Source organism: Dermacentor variabilis, unplaced genomic scaffold, assembly GCF_050947875.1.
Source record: "Dermacentor variabilis isolate Ectoservices unplaced genomic scaffold, ASM5094787v1 scaffold_13, whole genome shotgun sequence".
Classification (NCBI taxonomy): Eukaryota; Metazoa; Arthropoda; class Arachnida; order Ixodida; family Ixodidae; genus Dermacentor; species Dermacentor variabilis.
The window spans coordinates 33358027-33370205 of NW_027460291.1; the positions used below are offsets into that span (position 1 = coordinate 33358027).

A 12179-nucleotide genomic window follows, 5' to 3' on the forward strand; every position below is an offset into this window, starting at 1 on the left:
CAGAGGGAATTAGGCGAGATGAAGACAGAACAAAGTCGACTTAAAAGTGAAAACAGCCGCCTCTCTAAAGAGTTGCAGGCTACTAGACATGAACTGATGGAACTACAGCAATACAGTCGTACAACAAATCTTGAAGTGAAAGGTATCCCCAGGGTACCCGATAAGTCACTGTCGGCAATTGTTACCACCTTGGCAACGAAGGTTGCTGCGCAGGTGAATATGGCTGATATTGTTGTCGTACACAGTGTTCCAACAAAAAACAAAAATCAGTCTAACATCATTAACAAATTCAAGACCTGTGCCACCCGTGACTTGCTTCAATGTACGAAAAAAGCCTGTCTTACTGCAGCCGATTTTGGCCTGACAGAACGTGCACCAGTGTTCATAAATGAGCACTTATGCACTGAGTACAAAGTTTTACTGGCAAAAGCGATTGCCGCAAAGAAGCAACACAATTGGAAATAAGCTTGGGTATCGAGAGAACAAATATTAATGAGGAAAGCAGAGAACTGCGATGTCCTCTGCATCTTCACGGAGGCTAACCTAGACCGTGTGGCATAAATCACCAATATGCTGACGACTTCTTCTGTTGATAACTTTCACAGATTACATAGAGCACACTCACTGCTTCAATGCAATGAAAGAAGCTTATGAAAAAATTTTGATGCTCTTCTTACACTGTTGGCACAGCACAATAACATGTATGACGTCATAGCCATCACGAAAACTTGGATAAAGCCTGGCGAAACTTATAACATTCCAAATTACGTTTTTCTCTCATGTCCTAGAATTGCTAAAAACAGGGGAGGAGGGGTGGGATTCTAGATTAGAAACTCACTCAGGTACAAGCTTTATTCTCCTTTGAATAGACCTACTAGCGGACACTCGGAGATGTTTTTCGTAGAATTGCACAATGTCATAATTGGTGTTGTATACCGTCCCCCGCATACTGATTGTAGCATGTTTTTAAGTGACCTAGAATATGCTTTCATTCACCTGACCGAAAATAATAAGAAAGCTGTTATAGTCGGCGACATGAATATTGACACTCTTAGTAGCAGACACACTGAATATTCAAATTTACTGTTCGTGTGGGTTCAGTAATCTTGTCATTGGTCCCACGCAAATTACAAGTGGTACTTCCACTTGCCTTGATCACATTTTATGTAACTTTGATGCAACTGAAAGCCTTTGTGGAGCCTACGATACAGGTCCTGCTGACCACTTACCGATTGCGTTCCTATGTTGCCTTGACGATACATATTTTAACCGGACAAATCTTTCCGGTACAACAAAGCGAACTGATCACGAAAAACTGTGACTGTCCCTTTCCAACATGTCATTCTCCAACTTGGACGACTTAAATGCTAACGTGCACTGTTCCATGCTAATAGAAAAACTTAAGGGTACAATTGCAGAGTGCACTCAAATAAAAGTAAAGAGACGATATACGCAACCAATATGTCCATGGATGACACAGAGCGTACTGAACCTAATTAAAGCGTGAGATTATTGGCATAATAAAGTGAAACACTATCGAGGCAACACATACTACTTTAATCAATATAAGGAGCATAGAAACAAAGCCTAGGCAGCAATGCGAATACAGAAGAAGCTTTATTACAGTAACCAGATTGACTCGTCATTTCACAATCTAAAAAAATTATGGATTACTATAAACTCTATTACGAAACCTACAGTTTCAAAACGAATTCTTCCATCGACAGCTATGGGATGCGATGCTTCACCAGTAAGTGAAGAATTTAACCATCACTTTTGTACGGTTGGAATTGAACTTCTTTCTGGCATGCAAAGTAGGTTCGAGCCATCTTTGCCTGCTTGGAATTCATGTTCCTTTGGCTACATAGATATTTCAATCCAGGAAGTAATAGCAACTACAAATCTATTAGATAGAGGAAAGGCACCTGGTCTCAATGGTATTGAGGTGTCAGTAGTGAAAAATAATATAAAAACCTTGGCACCTACTCTCGCTAAATTGTTTAACAAAGCATTTAACATGGGCACATACCCGGAGGTATTGAAGATAGCAAGAGTGACACCTATTTATAAAAGTAGGGACCCCAATGATTTCGGGAATTATAGACCTATATCGGTACTGAACTCCATAACATAATTTTTGAGAAACTACTGGCAAGTAGAATAAGAAAATTTCTATATAAAAATAACATCTTTTCCCCGCGTCAACACGGCTTTCAGAAGTCTCGATCAACAACTACGGCTATTCTGTCTAACTAATGTAATCAATGAAGCCTTGAACAACAACGAAACATCAATAGGAGTATTTTTAGATATAAGAAAGGCATTTGATACTGTTGACTATCACATATTATTCATGAAATTGGAAAGACTTGGATTTCGAGGCATTTCCTTAGACTTATTAAAAGCTATCTTGATAACCGTAAACAAGCAGTGGTCATCGATGAGCACACCTCAAGTCTCTCTGACATTACTATGGGTGTATCACAAGGATTGGTGCTTGGGCCAATATTTTTTACAATGTGCATAAATGACCTTCCAGACGGCCTAAATGAAGCACACGCCTTCATGTACGCTGATGACACAGCTCTTGTGGTCAGCATCAAATCTTTAAATAATGCAGTTAAAACAATCAACAATTAACTTCAATATATTAGCAAATGGTTTGAAAGCAATCGACTTTATTAAACACAAATAAAACAAAATTTGTTACTTTTAAGTCCCCGTTTAAGAAAAAGCCTTTTGAGGAGCCATGCCGCATTACGACTGGCCATGATGAAATAGAAAAAGTTGACTCAGTGCTCTACTTAGGGTAACCCTTGATACCGCTCTGAAATGGAAGCCTCATATCGATAGGCTGTGTGGTAAGGTCTCTTCCGCATGCTTCGTACTGACAAAGACACGGAGTAATTTCAGTTTCGAAACGTTGAGAACCTTATATTTTTGTCTTGTTCATTCTTACTTAGCCTATTGTATTGAAGCCTGGGGATTTACATCCAAACATACTTGGAGTCTGTAGTACGGCTTCAGAAGACAGCTTTGCGGATAATTAACTACGCTAGCTTTACTACATCATCAAGAAATCTTTTTTCTTGCGAACAAAGTCATGTCATTATTGCACCTGCGAGATTACCGCGTTGCCTTATTAGTGTGCTCGATAACGAGATGCAACGCGCCATTTCCTGCCACTGTCTTCAATGAATCGACATTCAACAGTCGCTCAGCCTTCCTCAAGAAATTTCTCGTCCCGATATGTCACAACCAGTAAGGCCAGCGACGCATACATTATACAGGTGTCAAAATATGGAACTCACTACCTGCAAACATTAAGCAGTCAGTAAATTTTAATACTGTAAAAGAATTCTTTCTTTCCGATCTAAACTGATTAGGCTTTAACGAAAGTTTTAATGATGTCAACAATTGGATACAGTGTTGATGTTACGCTTTCTTGTGTCTCTACGTATGTGTTTATGGATGTATAGTAACGTGAGTGTAAGTGCCGATATAGCCTTGTTCTTACTCGACACACCGTGCATCAAATGTATATATAGCATATCAGTGTACATTCTTGCTGTGTTGAGTGAATAATAATTACGTGTTACTGTTCTGAAAACAGCTAAAGCCACAAATGTTCAACTAAGTCTTTTTGTGTAACCGTTTCATGTATTCTTATAGCAAGCATGTATGTGTGCGGGCTGCCGTGGGAGGGTGGCCATGGATCTTGTCTCGGATATGTGCTGCCTCACTCGTGGTGACGGGCTCCTGTCGTGGGTGACACTTAGCAGTTTGGACGGCAACTAAGCCTTTCTGCTTCTGGGTGCCGATGGCTGTGTCGTTGGCATGCGGGGAATGGCGCGCGCCCGAGCCGGCGGGGTCCAAGGCTTTTTCGCTCCTGCGGTGGTCTGCACCTTAGTTTATTGGTTTTTGTTTGGTTGCATTTCCTTCTGTTATTTCTTTTTTGTTTTGTTTGTTTGTTTGATCCAAAACAATAAATGATTGTGCCTGTGTGTGAATCGTTTACTTTTCTTTGTATAACTGCATGGATCCATAACTAGCCTATGGCTAAGAATCCAGACATTGTCGCATACCAGTTTTGGTTAATTGAATAAAGTTACTGTTAAATTGAATTGAATTGAATAATGAAGGTACTACTGGGTCCCCCCCCCCCGATGAAACTCCATTACTATAACGCGGTATGACTGTATTCTGTCAACCAGCTTGTCTATGTTCAGCACTTTGGCTGGCTTACCTGAAGTGAATGGCTGTTTAGTTTTCCCAAAGACGTTAAATTCACACACTCACACAACTGAACGACAGTGGAATGAAGTCATACCTGAGGCAGAATATCTCACTAAAATTCAGCTTTCCAAGTTTTAGGAGTGAAAATACTGCATAAGTTTCTAAAGCAGCTCTAATGGCTGACATGTAGCAAAAGACCACTGCCACATAAAATAAACGTTCACATGCTCCTGGGGTCCTGGGGCCCAATTCCCCCACAATCCACTTCATTTTCCATTCTTTGGCTCTTCATCATAGCTTCAGACACGACTTGGAGGCTGAGGCACCGCTGTCTTTGCTAGGATCGCACCATCAGTGAAACCCATGATAAATATAGAAAATGGAAGGGAATGTTACAAAATATGACCCCTAGTTGAGTCAAACCAAGTTAAAATAAAAATAGGCTGCATAATTTTGATTTGATTCGTAAAAAAGAAATCTATTATGCTAGTTTTATCCATGCATTTAACAACAAAAGCTACCTTAGTGCCTGCTCTGCTGGACGTGCAGAGTAAGTTTAGCAGTTTTAATGACAGATACATTGTTTGTGAGGTTCCTAGACGTTAACGCATTTGAAGCACCCAAAGGAGTATATGATATTTTCCCCCACCACTAGAATGACACCGTTTACCTCAGCAGTAAGCATGCTGTAATGTGCAATCAAACACCTTAGATTGCTCCAATGAGAGGACACAACTGCACCAAGTGGTCTGTCATCTTTTAAGCATCTGTATAGAAGAGTATGTATTGTTTTGTCTTCTTGCAGTAATAGGACTTTTGTCTTATATGTTTGTGTCACGTTGGAATGAGTGCGATGCCTCTCAAAAACTATAATCGTGAAGAAATTTTTCAAAAGGCCCTAATATGAGCAGAGATATGTAAAAAATTCAATGCTTACTTTCCTTCCTTATCTCGTCGGTTACTTTCAGATGGGACGGCACCAATAGCGATGTCCTACCTATCCCACCTTTCATCTTCCCACATGGTAATATTTCAAGGCTGGCATTAGACAAAGGCGACCGAGAGCAACAAATGAGCAAAACAACCACCACTTCCCCTGTTTACTAAATCTGGAAGGGTGTGCATGCTTGAATAGTACCTGGGACCATCGTGCCCACTGTAAAATCGTTGCTGACGCCACATAGGACAACAACGAACAAAAACTGGAGCCTCTGCAGAACTTTTGATGCTCTAAAGCTATGTAGCTTGAGAAAAATGCAGTACTGTTCATGCACTTGTTTGTAGTAAACTTTCAGCTGATGTTCAGTACTTGTGCTAAATTGTTGAACTCTGGTGCCAAAACTACAATCCATTCCGAAATGCTATCTTGAGATTCTCAATTACACTAGGAATACAATGTGGGTTGTGTCGCAGCGCCTGGCAACAGTTCTTGTTATTGGCACAGTGGCCTTGGAGCTTTGACAAAGGCTGCATTTTCCATTTTCGGCAAGTTTCAACTGCCAAGTTCAGTGACACTGGAACATCAAAAACATAGAAATCTCTTGTACCCTTGAGCTAAGCAAGGCAGCAATAGTAATTAAGCAACATTAGCCAATGTTGCTGTGCTCCCCTTATTCCAGCACTGAAATGCTCTGCACTGCAGTGTTGAAAGTACGAGAAAAGTTGGCTCACCGTGGGCAATTGGGCACGGGCCAAAAGAAGGTCAGGGCCAAGTGAAGTGCCAGGATGGGAATTGCCAACAGCCACTCGGGCCAGTAGGCTAGCACATCCCGCATAGGGGTCCACACCTGCAAACAAGAATGCGAGACAAACTGTTGCAAAAAAGTTTGAACACTTCAACTATGCTGAAAAAAATATGGCAACAGGAGTGCAAAGCAGAAAAACGTTTTCACAGCAACATCTGTACTATATACAAAGTTTAGCATCGACACAATGTGCATGGACCATGGCTGCATGCCTCATATTGCCATAAAGGTATTGCCAATAGAAGGAGGACTGCCTGTCACCCCATTTTGCACAATACATTTGCCACATCTTCAATCCCATGTATGTGCTACGTGAGCTTTTGTGCCTCCATGCCATCACCATCATAATAATACATTTCAAGTGGAAACAAAAATCGTGTGATCAGCACAATAACTACACATGCAGCAAGTTCAACTCTCTACACTATTGAAGGGGCCCAGAACCACTTTTTATTAAAGTTGAGAAATGTATTTGAAGTTAAATTAGACTATTTCTGAAATACTTAGCCACAAGAAGTTCTTCAATGCGTTTAACAGAAATGGACTTATTGGCAATCAAACATACCATTCCTGATGCTTCCACTACAATGATTTGCACTGTGAAGGCTACGGCGGAGCAGGGTGTGCCCACAATGCTCCGCCTACTGAATGTCACCGTGGCGTGCAGTTCAAATGTGATTTTGGATGTTCACGTAAATGCCACTATTTCCAATTTTGGTGCCTACGATGTGCCAAACGTGGTTGACCTCAGCGAGCCGCAGTGTGTACAGCCAGTGAACTTGTCGCGCCATGTCACGGCACACCGCAGCGGCCACAGTATCTACGTGACGTCGCAGACCGCAGCTATATGCAATTGCAGTGTTCACTTTGTGCACGACAGGGCTAGAGTGCGCCCTCGTGCTCATAGTTCCTGTCTGGCTGTGCTATGTGGTGCGGACCAGCTTTGTCCTGCCCCAACTTGACCGACAGATAGTAGCCACATAGAACTTGTGAATTTTGAAGCTCATTACGAAGCAAAGTCTGCCAAGGCATCCAACCACGAGCGGCCAGGAGTGAGTACGTGCTGGCAAGCACGTGTGTGGTCTGACCTTAGGTTCCACGTGGTTCGCGGTTAAATGAGTGTTCAAAACTAGTCGAAATTAGCGAGACCCGATGGCTACGACAATCATAAGCAGAGTGACCAACTGTTAAAGGGGCCCTGAAGCACTTTTTATCAAAGTCGAGAAATACTCATGAAGTTAATTCAGACTTTTCCAGAAATACTTTGCCGCAAAAGGTTCTTCAATGAGTTCAGCAGAAGCAAAATGATTGGCAATCAAACATACCACTCACGGTGCTTCCGCTATTCTTCCATGATTTGCACAGCGAAGGCTACGACAGAGCAGGGCATGCCCACAACACTCCACCTACTGATTGTCACCATGCGTGTGCAGTTCAAATTTGATTATATATGTTCACGTAGATGCCACTATTTCTGATTTTGGTGCCTACAATGTGTGAAACGCGGTTGTCCTCAGCAAGTCACAGTGTGCTCAGCCAGTGGACTCCTCACAGCACCCCGTGGTGGTCGCAGTATCTATGCTACGTAGCAGACCGTAGCTACATGCAACTGCAGCAACTGCAGACAGGGCTAGAGTGCCCGTCTCCCTGTCTGACTGTGTTATGTGGCGAAGACCAGCTTTCTCCTGCACCAGTTTGACCAACGAATAGTATCCACATCCAAGTTGCACATTTGCTGCTAAGGCAGCGAAGCCTGCCAAGGTGTCTAACCAAGAACGGCCAGGAGTGAGTGCACACTGGCAAGCATCTGTGTGGTCTGAACTTAAGTTTCACATGGTTCGAGGCTAGTGGAGTGTTCAGAACTAGTTGAAATTAGTAAGACCTGACAGCTATGACACAAATAAGCAGGTAGGCCAAAATTCCTATGCAGGCGGCCACGGCCGAGTGTGAGCAGACGATAGTCAGCTTCTTCCGTAAGTATGTCATTATCGAAACTCGAAAGCAGATTTTCACTTACTTCAGCTTGTTTATTAAACTGCATCAGTAACTATATCATTAACAGTAAGAAGAAGCGCACTGATTCAGACACCCCTCGTGATTGATGTCAGCGATTGGCCAATAGCAGCCACATATGGGGATATGCTATATATTATGAAATGTAGCATCCAGAAAAGAGTGAGGAGCAGGCTTCGGTTGAAAAGATAGCGTTTAGGAGAAAGATGACTTCACGCTCCGCTTGCGAGATCCCCATGCTGCACATGGCTGTAAAATTTGGCTGAGATGTTTACAGCAGCATGTGCTATCCACGGACTGTGTTTTTTTTCACTAAGCCCAAGGGGTAGTTCAGGGCCCCTTTAATAGAGAGTTCATTTCGGTTAGTAGGTACATCTAGCAAACAACAGCTTTAAACAGCTTGACACAAGACACAGCAAAACAACCACAGCCTCTGTCCTATGGTTCTTTTGCAGTGTCCTGTGTCACGATGTCTAAAGTTATTTACACCTGTACACTATAAGACACAATAAAATGGGAACACAAAAATATCTTGCTATTCGCTTTCTGTTGAAAGCTACACTGCTATGAGGGAGTACTGATAAGTATTGAGCTTTACCCAGAAAAAATTTACCTAGATATCTGTAAATTGCAGGGTTTATATTTTAAAAAAATCTAATTCTGGGGCTTTACACCACGAGATGATTACTGAGGAACTGCAGATTCATTTTGACCACCTGAGATTCTTTGACAGGCACTCAATGCATGGTACACGGGTGTTTTTAACATTTCACTCCCATCGCAATGCAGCTGCCACGGCCGGGATTTGATCCCACGGCCTTGTGCTTGGCAGCACAACACCAAAGCCACTATGCCACCACGGCGGGTAGGGCGAATATTCAATGATGAAAAAATGAGCTGCCTACGTTTTCAGCTTATCTTTTTTCTACAAGTCCAAAATGAACATGACAGCCCCTAGAGAAAAGTTCAGTGTGAAAGAACACAGGCCCATAATCAAGTTTCTGTTTCTCCAGGGGAACGTGCATCCATGATTAAATGCCACAAACTTTGCATGACAGTGCCCTTTCATATGCTACCATTAAATGTTGGGTTGTTAATCTTAAAATTGACCATTTCGCTGTTGAAAGTGAGGAACTCAGTGAAAGGCCTGTTTCTGTATCTGTGCCTGTAAATGCGAAAGCCATCCACAACATGATCATGGATGACTGCCAAGTACCAGCCAAAAGTATTGCTAAATATTTGGGAATATCACTTAAAGGGGGTATGACATCCAATTTTCAACCATAATCAGTATTGTGTAATATAATCTTTGTGCGTTCAAGAACATGTTGGCAAAATTTTAGTGCATTTGAGCCAGCACGTAATTTGTAATTGAATTTCTTATATTACACTCGAACGGCATAACAGTGGGGCAACACTGGCACACTCCCGAACCATGACATCACAGGCTGCATGCCTGCTGAGCTAGCATGTATATTGTATACTCCGGCGAAGAATCAGTGTGTCAGCTATGCGCGCATGCGGGAAACTTCTGCTTAATTCAGTTGGCCATTGGAAGTGTTCAACTTGTGGTGGCTAAAACAAAGCTACCGTGGTGTCTGCATATCTGTGTTGGGTGCTAAAGTGAACTGAGCAAGGAGTGCTCTGTATCATACTTCAGGTTCCCCAAGGAGTCGGTCAAACTTAAGGCTTGGAAGATTAATGTGGGCAAGAAGGAGTGGCGATTATCTGACGCTTTTGTTTTGTTCTAAGAACACTTCACGCCAGGCAGCTACAACGATGATTTGCGCCTGCTCGCCGAGGTTGGGATATCTGTGAAAAAGCTGAGGCTGTGGCCAGACGCGGTGCCGACTATGTTCGCGCACCGACCCATCCGGTAGGCAGCGCCCAGGCCAAATGTTAGCCTTGCTATTTGTTTTATGGATATCGGGTGCAATAAAGCAAGTTCAAGTGAAGGTTCAGCCAAAGCAAACATCATGCCAAATCCTTGCGCCGCGGACACATGTGCGCGGGCACTTGTTTGCATATGCTGCACACAACTACAGTGGGGGAAAAAAAGATGGTTGGAACGCGCGGCACCTTAACATAATAGTTTTGTTCAGTACAGATCCTAGAGAAATGCATGCCAGCAATCAATCTACGTGCATAACAATTTCCATTGTGCGAGGTAGCATAGGGCTTCGCCTCCCATGAACGGATGGCTAAGCAGTGCTGAACGCATGAAATATCAAGATTGTTGAAAGGCGCGAGCAACATTTAGTGCTGCCCCAATGTCGCCATCTATGTTGACCACATTTACTACGCGGTCTTCGTCCATGGCCTCCGAGATTTGCGCAAGCCAGCCGGCACACGCAAATCTCAAAGGCCGTGTTTCGTCACTTGAGCTGGTGGCGGTGAGGTCGAAGTCAAAATGCGCAGCGTATATTACGCCATCGCTGCATGTGCTGCTCAAAGATTCCTTGCTTGCTTCATCACGCGAACTTGGCAGTGTCGAAGACATAGCACGCGACATCTGGAGCAAAAACGGCATGAAACGGCAGCTACGCCACAACCGCACATGGCGCAGTGGTCAATTTTGTAGCAGACGATGGCTCGGTTCCATGCAGCCCATGATGTCACACATGGCTTGGCAATACAGCAGTGGCTGCCGGAGGGCGGGGCTTAGAGCCAGAGAGTTCTAGCTCATATTTTGGACAGAAATGTGCTTTTAATGCCCAGCTTTTATGCGTGTATAGCCATAATAAACCCTCTGCTACAATTTCTCGCAAGAAACCACAAATTGTTGGGTGACCGTATCATGCCCCCCTTTAAGAGAGCTGGTGCCATTATTCAACGTGACTTCCAAATTAGAGAGATTGCCGCAAAGTGGATTGCAAACTTTTGGCAACTGGATAAAAGAGGAAATATGCAGAGACAATGGTGGCTCTTCTGGAACATTTTAGAAAAGATTACACGAATTTCTTGGACAAACTGGCAACTGGTGATGAGACATGGGTCTACTTTGATGATCCCAATGCAATGTAACAGTCTAAAAAATGTAAGACCACGTCAAATAAGTTCTGTGTGCAGTGCCAAAGCAAGTGGCAACGGCTTTTTGTATAAGAAGTGATTTCTGTTGATGGACTACCTTCAAGAGGGTTCACTAATAATGCAGAATATTACTGAGCTTCATCGATGAAGTTGAGGCAAAATATTAAGAAAAACATTGAGGAAAGCTCTTCAAAGGTGTCATCCTATTGCATGACGGTTCGTACAGAACTTTTGCCTCAAAATTCAAGGAAAAATCAAGCATTTCAAGGATGCCGAGGCCAAAATTCAAGGAAGGGGAAACAAACCTTATTCGTACATATAAACTGAAGATAGTGAAATCTCCATCTTAGCTGCAATTTCTTGCAGCTAAGAAGCTGCCGAGTTGGACACATGCTTCAATATCTGCCGGTTGCTTTTCTAAGTTGACTTTACCATTGTAATAATGTAAATCCACTTCTGGTATGATAGTAGTGTCCTATTTCAGCTAAGCATACATGTCGTGTTAAAGCCGAATAGCTGAAAATTTCCACCAGGCATTTCTAGAGCCTAGGGCTCGAAAATGGAGCCATTATGGCTGCGGGGAGAACCAACTAGCAAAAAATAACATGGCGGCATGACTTGGTCACTTGATCTGGCTCTGTCTAGCTCCACTATGGCAATGGTGATTTAAACCAAGGAGGTTATCTGCTAGACTTCTGGAGTAGAGGTGGCTCTCTAAAAGTGAAGCTGGTTGCTGCTATCTTGCTAGAAGCAAGAAGCCCAAGCTGGCATAGCCACAGTAGCACAGCATGGAGTGCGTTCATTGTGCTTATTGATTGTGAACAGTCGGCACAGGGTCCTTTTACAGCAAAGCTGTATAGTACCTCTACCGTCCAAGGAAATTTTCCTGTCATTGTGGTAAGCAAAAAATCCCCATACGTGGGCCAATCCCAAAGATAGTGCAATGCCGGGCCGATCCGCAGCGGAGGTGAAGCAGGCATTAAGCACTCCCCATGCGTGGGCCGATTCCGAAGATAGTGCAATGCCACGCCGACCCCCGGCGGAGGTGAAGCAGGCGTTAAGCACTCCCCATATGTGGTCCGATCCCGGAGATAGTGCAATGCCGGGCCGAGCCGCAGCGGAGTAGAAGCAGGCATTAAGCACTCCCCATGCGTG

General features: G+C 43.4%; 1 protein-coding gene across 2 annotated transcripts in view; it reads right to left on the reverse strand.

The window, feature by feature from the left end:
- The window catches only part of Hgsnat (Heparan-alpha-glucosaminide N-acetyltransferase), a 286768-nt gene that overhangs the window by 95412 nt on the left and 179177 nt on the right, over positions 1–12179 (reverse strand). For both annotated transcript variants that reach the window (XM_075677553.1, XM_075677554.1), the window contains exon 10: positions 5908–6023. In XM_075677553.1, coding sequence (XP_075533668.1) covers positions 5908–6023 — 116 coding nt within the window. The remainder of the gene's footprint in view (positions 1–5907; positions 6024–12179) is intronic.